Below are 17,177 nucleotides of genomic sequence, written 5' to 3'. Positions count from 1 at the left end.
CCATCCTCTCCATGTTTCCCAGTTCTCCGCTGCTCAGCCAGTGTGAGTGTAATGTGATGGAATGGAATGTCGATGAGTGCCTGGGTGGAATGAATGTGAGATGGAGAGAGTGGGCTGAGCACCAAGGATGTTGCTGCTGGTGGGGCGTTTTCCTATTTACCTGTAACTAAGAGATAACGTCTTCAATAAATACTCTTATAATCTAGGTGACCTGGCTATGTGACATCTTTCATTACAGCAAACTGATTTGACCTGTACTTTTGTTCCAAAGTAAAATGCGGTTTCTGCTAATGTGTGTGCAGGCCTTTCACAAAGGGAACTGAAAAACAATCCTCTCGCTCTCAGAAATCAAATGCAGTTGTCCAAGCTGCGGTCGCGGCACAGATCCTGTTTCATCAATTATTTATGAGTCGAGATCAATCTTTTCTGCGGCTGATGCAATTACCTCTGTTTCTGCTAAAGGTAAATGTGCCCCAAGGTGCTGTTCCACTTGGCAGGCGGAGTGCTCGGCGCTAATTAGATTGTTTTAAATGCGGATGCTATTGTGACTGTGCAAGTGTGCACAGTGCTGGGGGGTTGGTTTGAGGCCACTAATCTGTTTCACTAGGAAATAATTCATGTTGATGGTTTTTAATTTCCATCTCCCCGAGAGCTGTGCAACTAGCAAAGCTGCTTCTGAATCGGAGTTGAACAGCGCCTTATAAAAGGCAACTTTGGGTACAGTTGACATTCCGTGCTGCGGTTCTTTTGTAAAATCTATGTTAAGTAGTGACCTGTAAATGGCTAGGTTGCATCTTCTATGTTGACTCCTTGGTAAACCTGTTGCAGCAGTTCTCCCACCATTGCTGGAGGCCCCGAGTGTCAATTGGATGTGTGTTTGAACCCGATCTTTTATTTTAGGACTTTTATTTCGGACTTCAAGAGATCTTTTCTTAGAAAGTGTTCAGAAATTGATTGAGTAGTGAGGTCAAGGATGCTTTATAGTGATGAAGGGTATGGGGAGTTTGTTTGTTGGGAAGAAAGTCCTGTCCAAGGCTTTTCTTCAACCCATCTTTATTCAGTTTTATAGTAGTATATAGCATAAAGTACTCGATAATCATCCGGATATAAGTACAGCATATTGCACCTGGAGCATACGATGCTCTCTCAGGACAAGGCACAGGCTGTCCATGCCATCATGAACCTTTGCCCGCCTACGAATAGTTGATGCTGGGCAGGGCACAAGTCCTAAAAAAAAGAAGTGGGGGGACGCTGACGTCATGATAGGAAGTGACATCACGAAAGTTGGCTTGCCCCATCAGACTCATTGCCTTCCCTCGCTCACTACTTACATGCGATTGTATCAGAGAAGCCAGCGCGTGAGCAGCATTCTGAATGAGCTTCAATCTCGCCCAGAGAGGCCAAAGGGTGAATGTGTGGCTCCATTTGCCCCAGTAATCGAGCTCCTGGTAAAATAAGTGGGGGGACGCCGTCCACCTGCGTGGTACCCCGACTCGAGCCCTGATGCTGGGGCCGCTACTTGGCATATGGTGGTGCATGCAGGACGCTGGTCTCTCCAGGCCTAAACATCTATCTGTTGGTGCTGCTAAGATAATAATTCCATTGTGTATCAATAGGGTGGTCACAGTATGTGGATGGAGAGGGCATGACTCCCCAAGGTGATTGTCGCGCCATACTGATATATTCACTTTGACAGAAAGACCAGAAAAATCGATCAGTGAAGGGTGTCCTCTGGTTTTCTTCAGTGAAACCTATGGTGCATTCCAAACAGAATGCTTACGTGAAACAGAGACCAATCTGTAGTGGGAGCCACTTTGGTGAACAGCTCAATTTCGAATTTGGATACTTGCGCTATTAAATAATCAGTTCTAGCTTATCGCGATGCCCCACCTTGCTTAAACACACTACACGCTCACTGAATTCTCTGATCAGCAATATTTATTTGTTTGGAGTTCTAATGTAGTGTGAACCAGACCCCAAGGGGTATCAGAGCACTTTTTGTATGGCTGTAAAGGCGAACAACGTACATGCATGCATTTGCAAAACCAAGCTTGAGGGGTTGCCATTATATGGCGCCACCAAGGGGAGTAACGGAGCACCGAATAAGGGCAAAGTCCGGTGTGTCGTGGGAAGTGCTGGAAGATATGCTTGGGTCTCCGTCAGTGCACAATGCTAAGATCCACAAGGTTACAAGAAGTGCCCAGTACCCATAAATGAAAACATTTACATTTTCCTGTGAAGTTGTCCGAATAGGGTGGGGAGGAGGAGGGGATGTGTCCTAGATTCATAAATGGCCTTGTTCTATGACCCAGATTATGGAGAAAGGGTGTTATTGTAGGAGGAGTTTATTTTCTCTACTGGAGTATTGAAATTTGAATTGAGCCAAGCATAAGAACAAGTAGAGAATAGTTGCCAGTAGCAGTTTCAGCATTCCAATCCCATACGCTTCCTTTCATTGCTAACACCCACATACTAGGACTCTGTATTGATGTTAGTAAGTTCCAACACATAATGACAGCCACAAAAGTTCATGGAGATCAGCTACCCATTATGAGGAAATGGGGTGTATTTTATGGCGTGGTTGTGCGAACGAACTGTTAATACACTTACCAAACCCTTTAAGAACGTTGAGCTAGAGGGTTTGTTAAACCCTCTAGCTCAACCCTGGGTAGCTGTGGTTCTGAGCAGCAAGGCTAACACAAAGGAACAAGTATAAAACTTCAAACCGCATCAAACAATTGAAGAAGAAATCAACGAGTCATTCAGGAATTTGACACCATTTTTTTTTTTTAAATGGAGGGTTCCGAAGATGCAGAATTGACAAGGTACAGTAAGTCGGAATATTTCACTCAAGCGTGAACAAGCATTGGCAATTTTAACAAATTTGGCACTGAAACATTTTGAGCAAAAACATTTGGCTAGTTACGCTGCAGTCAGAGTTACTTTGGGCGACCATCTCTGCCCATGAGGGGGACCAGCAAGGTCCTCGGAAACAGTTACCTCAGCAGGTGAAGCAGTCTTCCGTCAGTTCCAGGCATTTTTATTTTATTTTTATTTTATTTCTGTCGTCTCCTATGGAGTGGTCCTGTGCTAGCAATACAGGATGCTCAACATGCTCAAGAATGCTGTGTATGAGATGCAGTTGACTGGAGTATTTCTGCGGCTGCTACTCGGTCAATGAAGGAGGTGAGGTGGGCCTCGTCAAAGGGTAGATGTCCCTCAAAGTCCTATTGATCCTGGTAGAAGTCAGGCCACCACTGGACTACCAGTCACCCGGTATCACGGTCACAGACAAATCTTTTGGGTGACCAAGCTGCACTCCGACTCTTCATGGGTCAGTGAACTCTGGTGCAACTTTGAGCATCAGTTCCTGGGATATGGGGCTGCAGAGTGGCTGGTGGCGGCGATGTGAAGACTTTGGGCTACCAACCTGCTCTAGCAGACTTCTTTAGCTGTTGTGGTCCTGTGCTTGTGAACAGGAGGTCAGCCACCTGACCCTTGGAGTCTCTTGCTTCGGCTTGGCTCTGAAGATGCCTTCTCCACAAGCAGTGCATAGCAGGTACATTCTCTTCTCCTTTGCTAGCCACCAATTTCAGCAGGTGTAGTCCTTGCCAGTGTAGCCTCTCTCTGCTGGTACCACAGTGCAGCAGAGCAGTCCTTTTTCGGTCTTTCTAGTCCACTCGAGATCTGAGTTTGGTGTGCCTGGAGTACCCTTATCATGTTTTAAAAATGCCCCTGGGCCAGGATGCAATTGGTAGCCAGTGAGCTACTAGGTTCTCTCCCTCCTTCATGATTACCACTTCCTGAGAAGCGTGGGATCTGGCTATCCCAGGATGCACCATTGTGCCCCCTTTCAAAATGGCAGAAACCCCTTTCTGGAAGTGCAGAGCTCCCTATCCCAAAATGGAGGTGTTACTACCAAGGGGGCTGAATGCCCCTAGAAAAACAGTTTGGTAACTGGTTTCCCTTTCCCTGTCCCTAGTGCCAGCCTCTCTGCTTAGACGGTGGAACAGCCCCTCTTCCAAGTGTTATCCATTTGCCCTTCAAACGTGGCTTTTCCTTTGAAGCCCGCCTTTTGGGCCACCACACTTGTGGCTTCCTGTAGGAGGTAGGTAACACTTCTCTCCAGTGCAGGCTTCTGCTGTCTCCTTTCCTGGGAGTTGTCAGCATGTTTCCCCAGGAGAGGAGAAAGCTGTCTTATGAACAGACTTCCTGTGCAACTGTTAAGGGCGCAGGAGATTGAAGGTAAAAGTTGCAGTCCTCAACATGTGACATTAACTTAAACTTGAGAAGTCGGGCTTAATGTAACAAGTTGTTTGACACGTTGAATTATCAATTTTGGTTGCATTGTTGAGGAGTTAGCACAGCCAAAGGAATAAGCATGGAACCCTGTACTCGCCAATGAAGCGACCAAGTCTTCCCACAGTAAAAACAAAAGTTTTGCGTTTGTACTGCCAGAACATGTAAAATTCTTGTTCTACCCATGAAATATGCTACACTCTGCCTTAGGGCTAGGTAGGCCTTTTATTTGGGTGACACGCACATATTGCAGAGGGAGGTTTGGCTTTGCCATTGCTTTTAATGGCAAAGTTGGGCTAGCAGTTTAAAACTGCTCTTCCAGTCTGAAATGGTGCATTGATTTTACCTATGTCACTCCTAGGATGGCACAACCAGTGCTTCCATCACTGGGATGACTTTCTAACTTAAATGCCCTGGGCACCAGTTAAGTTAGCCTATGGCAGTTGCGTACGGCCAGTGTAAAATACATGTTTTTGTGTCGGGCATTGGCACTGATGTCTAGTTTGCAGCCTCATTGCATTCTGAGTCCAAACCAACAACATCAGTCCAAAAACCTGGGAGTGACCATACAAAAAAGGCATTTCCTTACCCCCTTATTGTGTGGGTGAGACTAAGTGTTCGCTATTAGTAAGAGGGCAAAGGAAGGCGTTGTATTGATTATGCAGTACATATCCTGACCTAACCGCCCACGTAAAGGATAGCTTAAGGATCCTCTTTCTTTATTAAATCTTGTTGGCCCCGATTAGGAACTTGTTGGTGACTACGGAGACAAGGGTGGGTGAGGTAATAACATTACTTTCACCAACCCCCCCGCCCCCAGAATTACTTCTCTCTCGGATAATCTGAAGATTGTTTAAGTGACCAATACTGCGTTTTTATTCCTATAGCTTGATAGTTGTAGGAACTAATTGACGATGTGATGTGTTGCTGGAGTAGCTCATGCTATTACATTTCTCTTCAGTTATATTGTCGTAATCCAACTGCACTGTTTTCTACTCACCAGTTCCCAAGTTTTTAGGAACCTACATCTTTCCCTCATTGTATACCATTTAGAAGACACAGTAAAATTGAGTTCGAATTAGTAAGATTTCCACAGTTTTAGATAAATAGGCTTCAAATAGAGTAGGCCTATGTATTGGATTAAATTTGACTGATGAGATGTTTGTTTTTAGAGAACAAAAACTAAATCAAAGTAGTCTTGCATAATTTTTTCGTCAACTGACTTTGATAAGGCATTAGAAAGCCAGAAAAGGGAGAAACGTGGGGCAAAGGAAAGATAGGAAATGAATAGCAAAGGGACGAGCCAGGGATGAAAAGCAGCCTGCAAAAATGAGATAGAGAAAGGTAGTGTGAAGTAGTGGATGGAAAGAGTTGTGGGGTGGAGTCAAAACTAGAAATTCTTGATATTTGACATTCCCATCCTTTGGCAGCACTTCTGGTGAGCTCCTATTAAAAATACCTGGTGCTTGCTCTTATTTAAGTGTCTGTCTATATATGATATATATATCAGATCAAGTACCGACTTAAAATTAGTATGCTTTTTCAGTTTATTAGGTCTTATAAAATCCTATAGGCATAGAAATGTTGTGTTTACTACAGCTCATGCTAGTAATTGTTGAAGTTGCATGGGGCAAACTTGGCGGGCTTAAGTACCCACATCTAGAACTGGACATTCTGATCATTAGTGTGCAGTGACAGAGTTACCTGCGTCTATTAAGCTGTTTCCTTATAACCATAAAGAGTTTTTAATATTTTCACTGAATTATTGCCATTTTTTTATAAAGGATAGTGCATTGTATGTCAAAATACTGTTTAAGTCAGATGGTTAATAAGATAACCAATGTAACACACAATTATATACAGATTGCTTTTACTCCCATTTTAATCTGTGCAATTTAACAAAATCGGAAAGGTACACAAAATACACAATACTGTTAAAATGTTCTAATACTAAGTTTTGTTTCTCCATTTGCTTTAGTTTTATGAACAGAAGGGTTGTGTCCACGTATCCTTATCGAGAAGCCCCTACGAATGGCTATGCGTGTCCTAGTGGAACAGCACTTCATTACGATGACGTCCCTTGCATAAATGGACTCGTAAGAAACCTATTTTTATGTTTTGCATGGTTCATTTGTGTTGAACACCTTTCAGCTGTAATTCTTTTTTATTTCTCCAAGATAATATTTCTTCATCTTCTGCATGCCTGTGATTACACAATTTAAGATTTCTCAATGAAAAGGCTCTTTAGATCCTCTCCGCCTCGTCTGCTCAAGAGTCCTTGTTTTCAAGAGGTCAATATTTGGATGAACCCTGTTCACTCTAAATTAACTCTTTCACAAAGAAGTAATACTCTTGATGCCTACAAACACATGTGGAATAAGTACATATGGACTTCTGTAACTGGCACCTTGTTGTGCCCTGTACCACTGGGTTTTGAATCTTCGAGACCTATGTAAGTAACCAGGACCTTTCCTTGGCACCCCAAAGTTGCTCTGCAGATACTGCTGCTTTACCAACTGATCAATATGGTACTGGCTTTCAATCTCTGAATAGTTACTGTGCGCTTCTTCGTGCCTAGTGGCTTTGGGTTTCTGGGTCAGTTTTGTTTGGTCCTTTTTCAGTGCAGACCTGCTGCCATCAGCAGCTTCAAAACATGCGTACCATCTACTTAGCAGAATTGTCAGACATGCTTAGATTACCCTTTCTCACACTAGCTATGCAGACTTAAAACACCAGCCCTTTGCATTTTCTACGGTTCAGGGCATAGAATACATCCTTCTCGTGTTCTTCCGGAGATGCAGTTTCATCCATATTATACACCCTGCGGCACTTTCATCTAAATTATACACATTGCATGTTTGTATTTTTTTTTATTTTGGCTTTTCTGGAAGGCCCTAGAGGGGGCTGTGTTTTTCCCAATTTAGAGGGCCTTCTTCTAGAACAATGATAATTACCCATTGCATGCCAGAAAATCATAATCCGACACAGTGGTTAGATACTTTTTTTTAATGTAATGGTTTGAAACCTTAATGCATAGAACTGATTTACCAATTAAGGCTGAAAATGGCAATAAATGTACTGAAACAGGATTGCATCTATTCAGTTGTTATATACCCATTATTCTTACTATGCATTAGGCTGTACAGCCCGCACAAATGTCTTGCAAGTGCCTATATTAATAATAAGCCCTATTTGTGCTTTATTCCTAATGTGCAGACGTGCAAAAGGGGGTACAAGTTTAGTTTACGCCCATTTTAGCACACATCAATTTTTCCTTATGACCCAGTCGACATGCCATGAAGCCTATTCTTTTTTTACATTTGCAAAACTCCATACGAATTTGTTTTGGTCTCTTAATGTTTTTTAGAAATGGTCTTTAATTAATCATGATTAGCTCTCACACAATACAATCAGGTGTGATAATCTTGGGTGCTGCATGAGGGTGGTGATACATTTGATTGGATAAATGTCTTCCATGCTTTGATTTGCTGATTCTAACCTTCTGCTCTGCTTGTGCATGGACTTGATGCTAACAGTAAAAGTATGTGTATTGCAGTGGGACCATGAAGACAGCCTTCCTGCTTCGCTTAACAGATTCGCGGGCGAAGACGTGCTTTATGATAATGCAGGCCTGTACGATAACTTGCCGTCTCCGAAAATCTTTGCGCGCTATCCTCCGGCTGACCGAAAGGCTAATAGGTTTTCCACTGACAAACTGTCTTCTAACCATTACAAATCTCCTGTCTCCTCCAATCTGTCTTCTGCACAGTCTGTCACTAACACCTCTGCTGTGGGGAGGGCATCTGTCGGGCTCCAGTCTCAGGTACAATGCTTAGTTCATTAATTTCTGCTCAGCGTATCTTTATTCTGTTTCCTCATTTCATTGTGTGTTTTTCATATTCAAATCAGAGCAAATGTTGCCTTTTTGCCAGTTGTAATTCTGCTAGTAAATGATAAAGAATTAAATGGGCTTATATCATATCTTGCCCTACACCCACAAAAGTACGGTCTGTGCTTTATTTCAGAAAGTCCATGTCTGAAACATTATCAAGTGATGGCTCTTTAGAAACATGCAAAATATTTCTGGTATATGCAGTCGAAAACAGCTGGCTTGGACCATTAGCTTGAAGGTCCTACTGCTTATTAAGATGTAGTTAGCCCCACATATGTCTGTATAATTGGTAAAGGCAAAAAAGATTGTCTTTCACCTAAATTTCGACTGAAATGTATCAGACATTTATTTAGTAAAACATCACTGATAAGATATACCACTTTGTCCTGGGCGCAATTGTAATTTGCAACAAACTATTAATAATACAGGTAAAGAAAACCACAAAACATTAGTCATAGTTAATGCGTACTCAGATATCGTTTTTCGTTAAACAAAGTTCTTTGATAAACTTGCACACCACAAGATCCACTACCTCAATTTTGGGACTTCTTCTGAAATCCTGCCAGATAATACTTTTATGCCTCTGATGGTACTGCCAATGATCCTCTTTAGGAAGAGGCATGTGAACACTGATCAAGCTGCAACACCTGCCCTTTTTAGATTGCATCAGAGGATTTCATCATAACTCATGTTCTTGTGAGCAGCCGTTCTGTCTTTCGGTAGTTGTGCATTTCATTGTATATGTGTTATCAACTTGTAGACTTTTAGTATTGCATGCTTATGTACAAGAGTCCTCATAGCTACACCAGTCTAGCTTGCAGCACTCACTGATCACCTCACACCTTCTTTAAAGCAGACTTCATTTAAGTCGACCTTGAAAAAGAAATTGGAAACAAATAGACATTGATTTCCAAACTAGTAAAGTTAAGGTGAACACTAATGATAAAGTACTTTTTTTTTACACTTCTCTTGCACATAGTTTAAAGGCAAGAAACCACCTGCAATGTCCAATGGAGTGACGACAAAAGGAAGAGTTACCAATACTCCCCAAAGAAAACCGATTGCACCTGTAAATGTGAAACGTACCGCTTCAAGTAAGTGTGCCTGCTCCCTGTCAAGTCCACTTCTAGTAGAACCATTATCTGTTACCAATATATGATGCTTATACCTTCAATTAATCTATAACCATTTTGTTGTATTCATATGGATAGTTGGTTGTCACCTGATTTAGACATCAGATTATTCTAACAGGCTTCTAAATACAACAGTACTTAAAAGTTTCTTGTTTTCTTATTAGCTTAGTTAATAGATCTTTTCTTTTTTGTTTTTGAAAACAGATTTTATTGTCAGATTGCACAAGTTATGCAGGGCCCTATACCCCAGGGACGACTACATATCCTAAACATGACAACATCTATGGCAATCGACTTTTCACTTTACACGCATGAAGTAGCGAGTAAATAAACCACCCTCCTAAATAACCTCCATTCCCCCATTCCTCCCACCCCAAGCCCCATCTCCCCGCACTCCCCACACCCATCCCAATCCCCCCCTCTACACTCCTCTCCCCCCCCCCCCCCCCCCCCCCCGGCCCCACCCCCACCCCACCGAGTCTCGCACAACCACCTCCAGGCCCAACCCGTTCATATCAAGCAATATACAGTCCAAAAGGTAAAACATACATAAGCACACCCGTCTCCCTAGCTCCATGTCCCACCACTTCAAGGCACTCGCATCTTTTCATTATTTTATTTTATGTCTTTGGGCACGGTACTTTGAATTTTCTTGCGTCACATTACCTGTTCGTTTCTCTGAAATCTAGAAAAATTATGGGTTGTCTTAGTTTGTGAGCAAAGCAATCTAATGGGAGAGACATAAATATATGTTTACTTCAGCTAGTACAAGAACAGTGTATTACACTATTTTTGTATTGCCATTACTGGTTTAAGCTCAAATTGTGATGAACCTCAAGAAATGGCGTTTTTGTTGGCAAACCTGCCCTTATACTACCACAATTCTATCAGCTGTGCTTTGGGATTTCTGCAATCTTCTATTTAAACAACAAGCGAAAAATATTATTCTCTTTTTGCACCGGATGTTTTTCTTGCTGCCCTGGCATGATTAATTGTAGTACATTAGCACTAATTTAAGGGGCAGTTCGTGGCCATCGTTTATATAAGAAAATCCATTTCTAAAGTGGAATCTAATATTACTCGAGACATTAATTACTTAATGAGTTTGCATGTGGTAATCCATTATGAATTGATGAATAGGTGTAGTTGCACCCAACTGGAAGTAATTAGTTTTGAAAATCTACGATCCCGTTTCTGATTTTTGTAAGTGTATCATTTATATCTGAGCTGTTTATAAAATATTTACGTTTTTGTATAGATCCGTATAATATTGATATGAAAATACTCGCCTCTGCTAATGGATCATGCATTGCCTAATGATTGCGGCAGAGTACATTCTGCTAGACTTGTACACATGGAGATTTTTGCACATGGTGTAACCCATTAAAGGGAATCTCCATACGCAGGCTTCATTCCTGAATGATAAGGGTGTATTTTGCAAATTTCATTGACTTTTGTAACCAGTATAGTAATCCGTGATGTGATGCATGGCTCTCACCGAGCCCCACTAATGTGAATGCCAGCTTCTGAATATGGTAACTCACTGCTATGATGTTGTAACAGTGTTTACCAAAAGCTCTTCCCCACTATTAAACAGTCATAAAGGAGTTTCAGGCTGCTCTGGCAGGGTTCACACAGATACAAAATTTCATATAGGGAGGAACCCTTTTTATAGGAAAAGGGGATGAGTTTACAAAAGACAAATACAAGAGTCCCTTTTCCTTAATACGGAAGGAGAAAATCTCTACAGGTCTTGAATGAATAGTAAATTGAATTCCAGTAGGGTATAACGTGGAGTCTCACAGTAGATCAACAAATTTACAGCTGTATGATATCTAAACCTAAACACATTCTCAACATTATGCAGAAAATCGCAATAAGGAAGAGCAAGGAAAATAGATTTATATTTCTTATTTTATTTTATTTATCCCACTGTTTTTTTATATACAATTAAATCACATTCATAAAAACATCATCATATTTATTAAAAAAACATAATACATAATAAAACAATTCATGTTCGACAAAACTTTCTTCCTAGAACATGAATTGTTTTATTCTGTATTATGTTTTTTAAATAAATATGATGATGTTTTTATAAATGTGATTTAATAATATACAAAAAAAAGTGGGATAAATAAAATAATAAATATGAATCTTTTTTCCTTGCTCTCCTTCCCTTATTACGATTTACTGCATAATGTTGAGAATGTGTTTAGGTTTAGATATCATATAGCTGTAAATTTGTTGATCTACTGTGAGACTCCACGTTATACCCTACAGGGTTCACACAGAGCCTGTCAGTGCAGTGTTGACAAAGCAGAGCATATCAGGAGAAAAGGGAGGAGAAGAAAGGTTTAAAGGCTGGTGGGGTGGGTGGTAGCAGGCCAGTTTTGTTATCCTTTTCAACAAGCAGGATAGGCCATGTTATTTCCTGCTGCCCCTTTACACTTCTGTCACTGTATAGGACCTGAAAACGTGGGCAGATGATTATAGTGGGCCATAGAGAAGATAACATTATAGTTGCTTAGTAGTGAAAATCCAGGATGGTTTTCACCTCTGTGTTGAGTGACTCAAAGACAACTCGAGCTCTGCTCTTATTGTCTGTTTGAGGTCACTCAGAACCCCTCTGTGGAAAACATCCCAGCTAACCTCATGTAATTAGATGTGTATGCGCATTGATAACATCCATTTTGCCAAGATAAAACCGAGGTGTCAAAACACACATCTAAAATAAATTAAAACAGTTTATCCAGATCATTGAGTTAACTTTTCTGACCACACATCGCCAGAAGGTAGTGGTGTCCTCTTAAGAACAAATATTGAATTCACATGATCTTCGATTTGCAACTTTCAAATACTCGGTCTAGAATAAGTGATGTTGACTTTGCAATGGACCTTTAGCTTCTGGTTTACTTTTGATAGATGCGGAACAGTACAAATATGGAAAGAACCGCGTGGAAGCAGATGCAAAAATGTTGCAGGCAAAAGAGGACGAGTTGTTAAAGAAAAAAGAAGCCTTGCGGAACAGGCTGGCTCAACTCCGGAAAGAAAGGAAGGACATCCGAGCTGCCATTGAAGTCAACACTGGTATGGAACCCTCTTATGCTCTCTAAGCTGTTTTACTTGTGTTCAGTATAGAAGAGGTTCATTAACTTCCATCTGTGAGGTTCTCTCCACCTCTTCTTGCCAAGTTCTAGATGGTCTGTACATAAAGAATATCATAACCATTCATTGATGGGTATTAGAGCGTGTAAATGGATAACGTAGGAAGTCCCTAGGGCACCTATAATTTACTTCACCATTGTCTAAAACATGGGTCTCCAACATCTTAGTAAGAGCTACTTATTTTCAGTGAAAATCATCCTGAGCTAACATTGACCACATCAGACACAATTACATTAGCGGCCACACAATGTAGGTTTACCAGCAGTGATCACCTCAGTGCATCAGGCATCGTTGCCAGCAGTAATGTGAAAAATGCCAAATTGATAATACATATCAGCCATAGCTGCAATGTCATTGGCACCAAGGTAATGATATTAGAAACAAGTTTCCCAACGCTCCATGATTTACCACTCAAATAGCAGCTTTAAATATATTTAGGAAAATCCATAATTTGTTTTACATATAAAAACATCAGTTTTGTCTCAAATAAACACGCTTCAATTTTGTTGCTCATATATTATATATTCTGACAAGTAAAAGCTCCACTTTTAGAAGGCAGGGATGCTCACAGGACAGATACTTAGAGGTAGCTGGAGAGCTACCAGTTGCTTGAGGGCTAGACATTGAAGACACCTGAACTAGTATGCCGTATACTAAATCTCTCAAAGAGTTAGTAAATATGTGTTGATTAAATGCAGTTGTGATATTCCTGTACACTATATACTGACATGTGTTTAAAGTTTCAGTTCTAAATGTTACAGATGCTTAATAAACAAATAAGGTGGACCTTCATACCGAAATCTCTGCCCAGGAACTGAATGTCCTTTGTCATTCTCATGTGGTTTATTCAGATCTCTTAACCTTTTAATTTCTCTGAATTTGAAACAGATGCAGGCGCGTGTGCTTGTTGCCGTGACCCTTGATGGGGAAATGAAGAACTAATGTCTAAGAACTAATAAAGAGTTGCCTGAAAAAAGAAATCTCTATTAAAAAAAGCGTGTTTCACAGATTCAGTATCTGAGTGATATTGTAAAGCACATGTTGTGAGAAGTTTGCCTGGTATATAATGCTCACTAATTCTTAGTGATCACTTTGTACCATGGCAAGCAACCCTTATGATGATGGTTGTAATTCAACCTTTTAGACCAGTTATCCTAGTGGTAATGTGGACAAAGCAGTCTTAGGCTAAACTCTGAAAGGCATGTGAAGCCAGCTGTTATACCATACACAACCCCCTTGAATACCAAATGAAAGGGACACCACACAGATATATATTGAAAATATATATTGATTTATTAACTATAAAATCCCCTGGACTCTTTATGAGCACAGAAGCACAAGCGTTAAATCACAAGACAGTTTAAAATACACAAAAGTTGCACAATATGGATGAGCCCTAGGGGCCACCTAAACCATATACTAAGAAAGTGGTATAAGAGATACCAATAGGAAAGGGAACAGGCCTAGGGCCTTGGGAATCGCTGGAGCTATTCGAGACTAGCAGTGACTAAGTCGGGAAAGGCCAGCGGGACTCGGGTGCAGTGTTCAAAGTGCACGCACTTTCCAATGTAAAGTCTATGGTGCGTAAAAAGTACAAAGTTAGAAAGTTAGGAACCTTCCGAGTGACCTATGGAACTGAAACTTAAGACACAGGCCCTTGAGATGTGTACCAGTGCAGGAGCACTGGCGGAGCTGAGTTACCTCACCCACAGGAAGCGGGTGCACAGGGTCGAAGTAGTGTCGGGTTTCGTCACGCTGGTCGATGGTACTTGGAGCTGAAGATGCTGCAGGCGGCTCGATGTGAAGAGTTCCGGTGGATCCAAGGGTGGATCTGAAGTGGTGAAGACCTGAAAGTAGAGGGGACAATGTTCAAAGTCACTGACCAGTGACCACCGTGGAACCAGATTGGAACCAGGCAAAGTCGGGTGCAAACAGGTGATCAGGAGTTGCTTCTCTCTGCAGCTGCGTGGACACAAAGAGGTCCAGGACGTCCAGGAGTCGATCACGAGCTGTCCCTCGAAGGCTCTAGCTGATGGCGGTGTCGGCAACTCGATTGAAGCAAACAAGCCTTGGCTAATGCAAGCCATGGGGAAAGTGAAAAAGGCTTATTACTCGGACCAGCAAGCTTAGAGCGGGTACTCCTTTCTACAGGAGCGAGGGCAAGTCTGGAGCAACCAGACCCACAGTGTAAATTGTAGGTTTCGTCGCCAAGATGGCCGCTGACCACGTGACAAGCGGCCGGGATGGCGAGTCAAGTGGCACAAAACAAAAGGGCCCCACGCAGATCGTGGAGATGCTGGAGGGCTGATATTTGGTGCAAATGCTGCTCGGTTGTGGGGCTTCTTAAACACCAATGCACAGAGTCGAGGGTGCCTCGGGTGCTGCGCAGTCAGCGTCTCGGGGGTCTTTCAAGATGTCCGCTCCCACGTCTCTCGGTGCCTCCACGGGTCCCTTCTTTGCAGGGACTGTGGATCGGGCTGGGAGAAGTCTGGGAAGCTGGGTCTTGTCAGGCTCTGCACTCGGGCTCCGGCGGGAGGCGGCGGCAAAGCAGATGTCGAGGTGCTGGGTGATGCCTGTGTTCACAGGGTGGCCCCTCCTAGGCCACAAGGGAGATTCTCTTCAGTCTTCAGAGCAGCAGAATGTCGAAGTCCAGTCGTCTTCTTAGTTTCAAGTTGATTCAGGATGATCTGAGTTGCATTGGCACTGCTCCCACTCTTATTCCAATCTGAGGGGTGGATCTCCTGCTAGGTCCCTCCCCTATGAGTGGGACCAGGAAGGGGGGTGGTTACACCCCCTTTCCTTTGTCCAGGTCTCACTGGAGCTGGGGCTGGGCTGCCCCAGAACCGGTTTGACCGGATTATGCAATGGGAAGCCTTGTGCTCCCCAGGCACTGTCTGGTTTCTTTCAAACCTCCCTGCTACAATCCACTATCTCCTGTCTGGGGTGGTGTGACACCTCCCTGAGACAGGAAATCCTTTGTCCAGGCCTCCTCTGCTGAGTTTCGGTCAGCAGCAGGAGGTCAGACATGTGTCTGTGGCAGAAGCATCCATTTCGTGGATCTGAGGCTCTGGTTAACTTTAACCGGGGTTAAGGCTACACACATGTTGTGTCCCTCTAGAAGGGTGGAATGCTATCCCCGTCGACAGAACTGTCGAGGGGATAGTATTCCAATTCGTATGACACCTTACTCGACATGTTTTGATAAAGCCAAACCAAAGATAGCATTTAACCGTGAGGATTATAATGCACTTAAGAGTATATGGTATGGCAATATCCCGGAACAGCTTAGGGAGTGGTTCCCGACAGCTGCAGACGGGCTCAGCTCATGCTAGAGCACCATCTCACATATTTCCAAGCACTCTGCCTCCAGGATTGATGAGGCCTTCCATAGGAGTGGCTGATAGGAACATATGTGTCCAGTTTAGGGTTAGATATAGGGAGACTATATCTAAGCAAGAGGTGATTACACCAACTTACCCCAGCTGAGTGATCAGCCAGTTGTGTCAAATATGGAGGCCAGGCCAGGGAGGGCACACTACATGCTGCAGCCCCTGGTAGGCCTTGGATGCACCTATGCCCTGGGTACCTATGGTACACTGTTACAGGGGCCAATAAGGTGAACCAGTTCCAATTGTGTTATGCACCTAAGGTGCATGGAGTCCATTTTAAGGAGAGAGCAATCAGCCTGGGGCCCTGAATAGCAGGATCCCAGGCCAACTAAGTAAAAAACCAGCTAAACACCAGGCAAAAAGTTTGGGGGTAACCATAGTCCGATATCCACCTTCCTACACATGTTGCGTTACAATTGCAATTCTATTAATTTTTTTATTTACCGTGTGTGTGTTGTCCATTAGCATCTTGCCCCGGGCCAGTTTTGTGAGCATGGTTCTGTGTTTCTAATTGTGCCATGTGCACAATACAATATTTCTACTTAAAGTGGTCATGTTCTTTCTGTCTCATGGTGGATTAAGTGAAAGTTCTGGTTTGTGTTTTAAGTTGTCAAAGCATACCCCTAGTTCTTTGGTTTTTGCCTTGCATTATTTTTGTGTAGGCGCCTTGATGCTTTCGGGCAAAGTCTGCGCGGTATACGTTTTATTTCATTCATTCATTCAAGTCAAAGCAGAAGTCCACCTTCAGTAAACTAGGCTTCAGCACTCCCTTAATTTTGTTGTTACTTAATCACAGACTTCTCCCACTCAGCACAATGCGTGGCAACACATTATTCCCTTTCACTTTTCACCCTTTTTCTAATGATCTTCAGATGTCTGATTTGTTTAACCTTTTTTTTCTTTTTCTTTTTCTTTATTTTTTATTATATGATCCTTTATGGGGAAAATACTCCAAGCTGCCTGTTTGATCATGGCCAAGCCTTTTTTATCGTTTATACTTGATTAGCAATGGATCATTTGACCAAATACTGGATGAGGACTACCAGTGTTGCAATAACTTATACACTTATTGAAACGGTTTACACGTATCAACTTTTTAGAACAAAACATCTTGGCAGAAGGAGGAGGCATACACAAAATTCAAACAAAGGGAAAAATACAAATAGCTGCCATGTTTTCAGTGTGTGCTTGTGGCAGTTTCTCTGTTTGTAGTCTACCTGTATCTGACTTTTACTTCCTCTTATGTGAGACCGAGTTCAGTTTTGACACTATAAATTTAAAAAAACGTAAACTAGG

General features: G+C 42.3%; 1 protein-coding gene across 2 annotated transcripts in view; it reads left to right on the top strand.

Moving 5' to 3' along the window:
• AFAP1 (actin filament associated protein 1) overlaps positions 1 to 17,177 on the top strand; it is a 423,233-nt gene that overhangs the window by 341,400 nt on the left and 64,656 nt on the right. Inside the window, exons 12-15 of one of the 2 annotated variants that reach the window (XM_086964131.1) lie at positions 6,278 to 6,395; positions 7,856 to 8,122; positions 9,171 to 9,285; positions 12,250 to 12,414. In XM_086964131.1, coding sequence (XP_086820257.1) covers positions 6,278 to 6,395; positions 7,856 to 8,122; positions 9,171 to 9,285; positions 12,250 to 12,414 — 665 coding nt within the window. The remainder of the gene's footprint in view (positions 1 to 6,277; positions 6,396 to 7,855; positions 8,123 to 9,170; positions 9,286 to 12,249; positions 12,415 to 17,177) is intronic. The other variant, XM_086964132.1, reaches the window with a different exon arrangement.

The sequence above is a fragment of the Lissotriton vulgaris genome, chromosome 3_2 (assembly GCF_964263255.1).
Source record: "Lissotriton vulgaris chromosome 3_2, aLisVul1.2, whole genome shotgun sequence".
Classification (NCBI taxonomy): domain Eukaryota; kingdom Metazoa; phylum Chordata; class Amphibia; order Caudata; family Salamandridae; genus Lissotriton; species Lissotriton vulgaris.
Note: the sequence above shows the minus strand (reverse complement) of the source record. Positions and strands in the feature narration are given on the sequence as shown.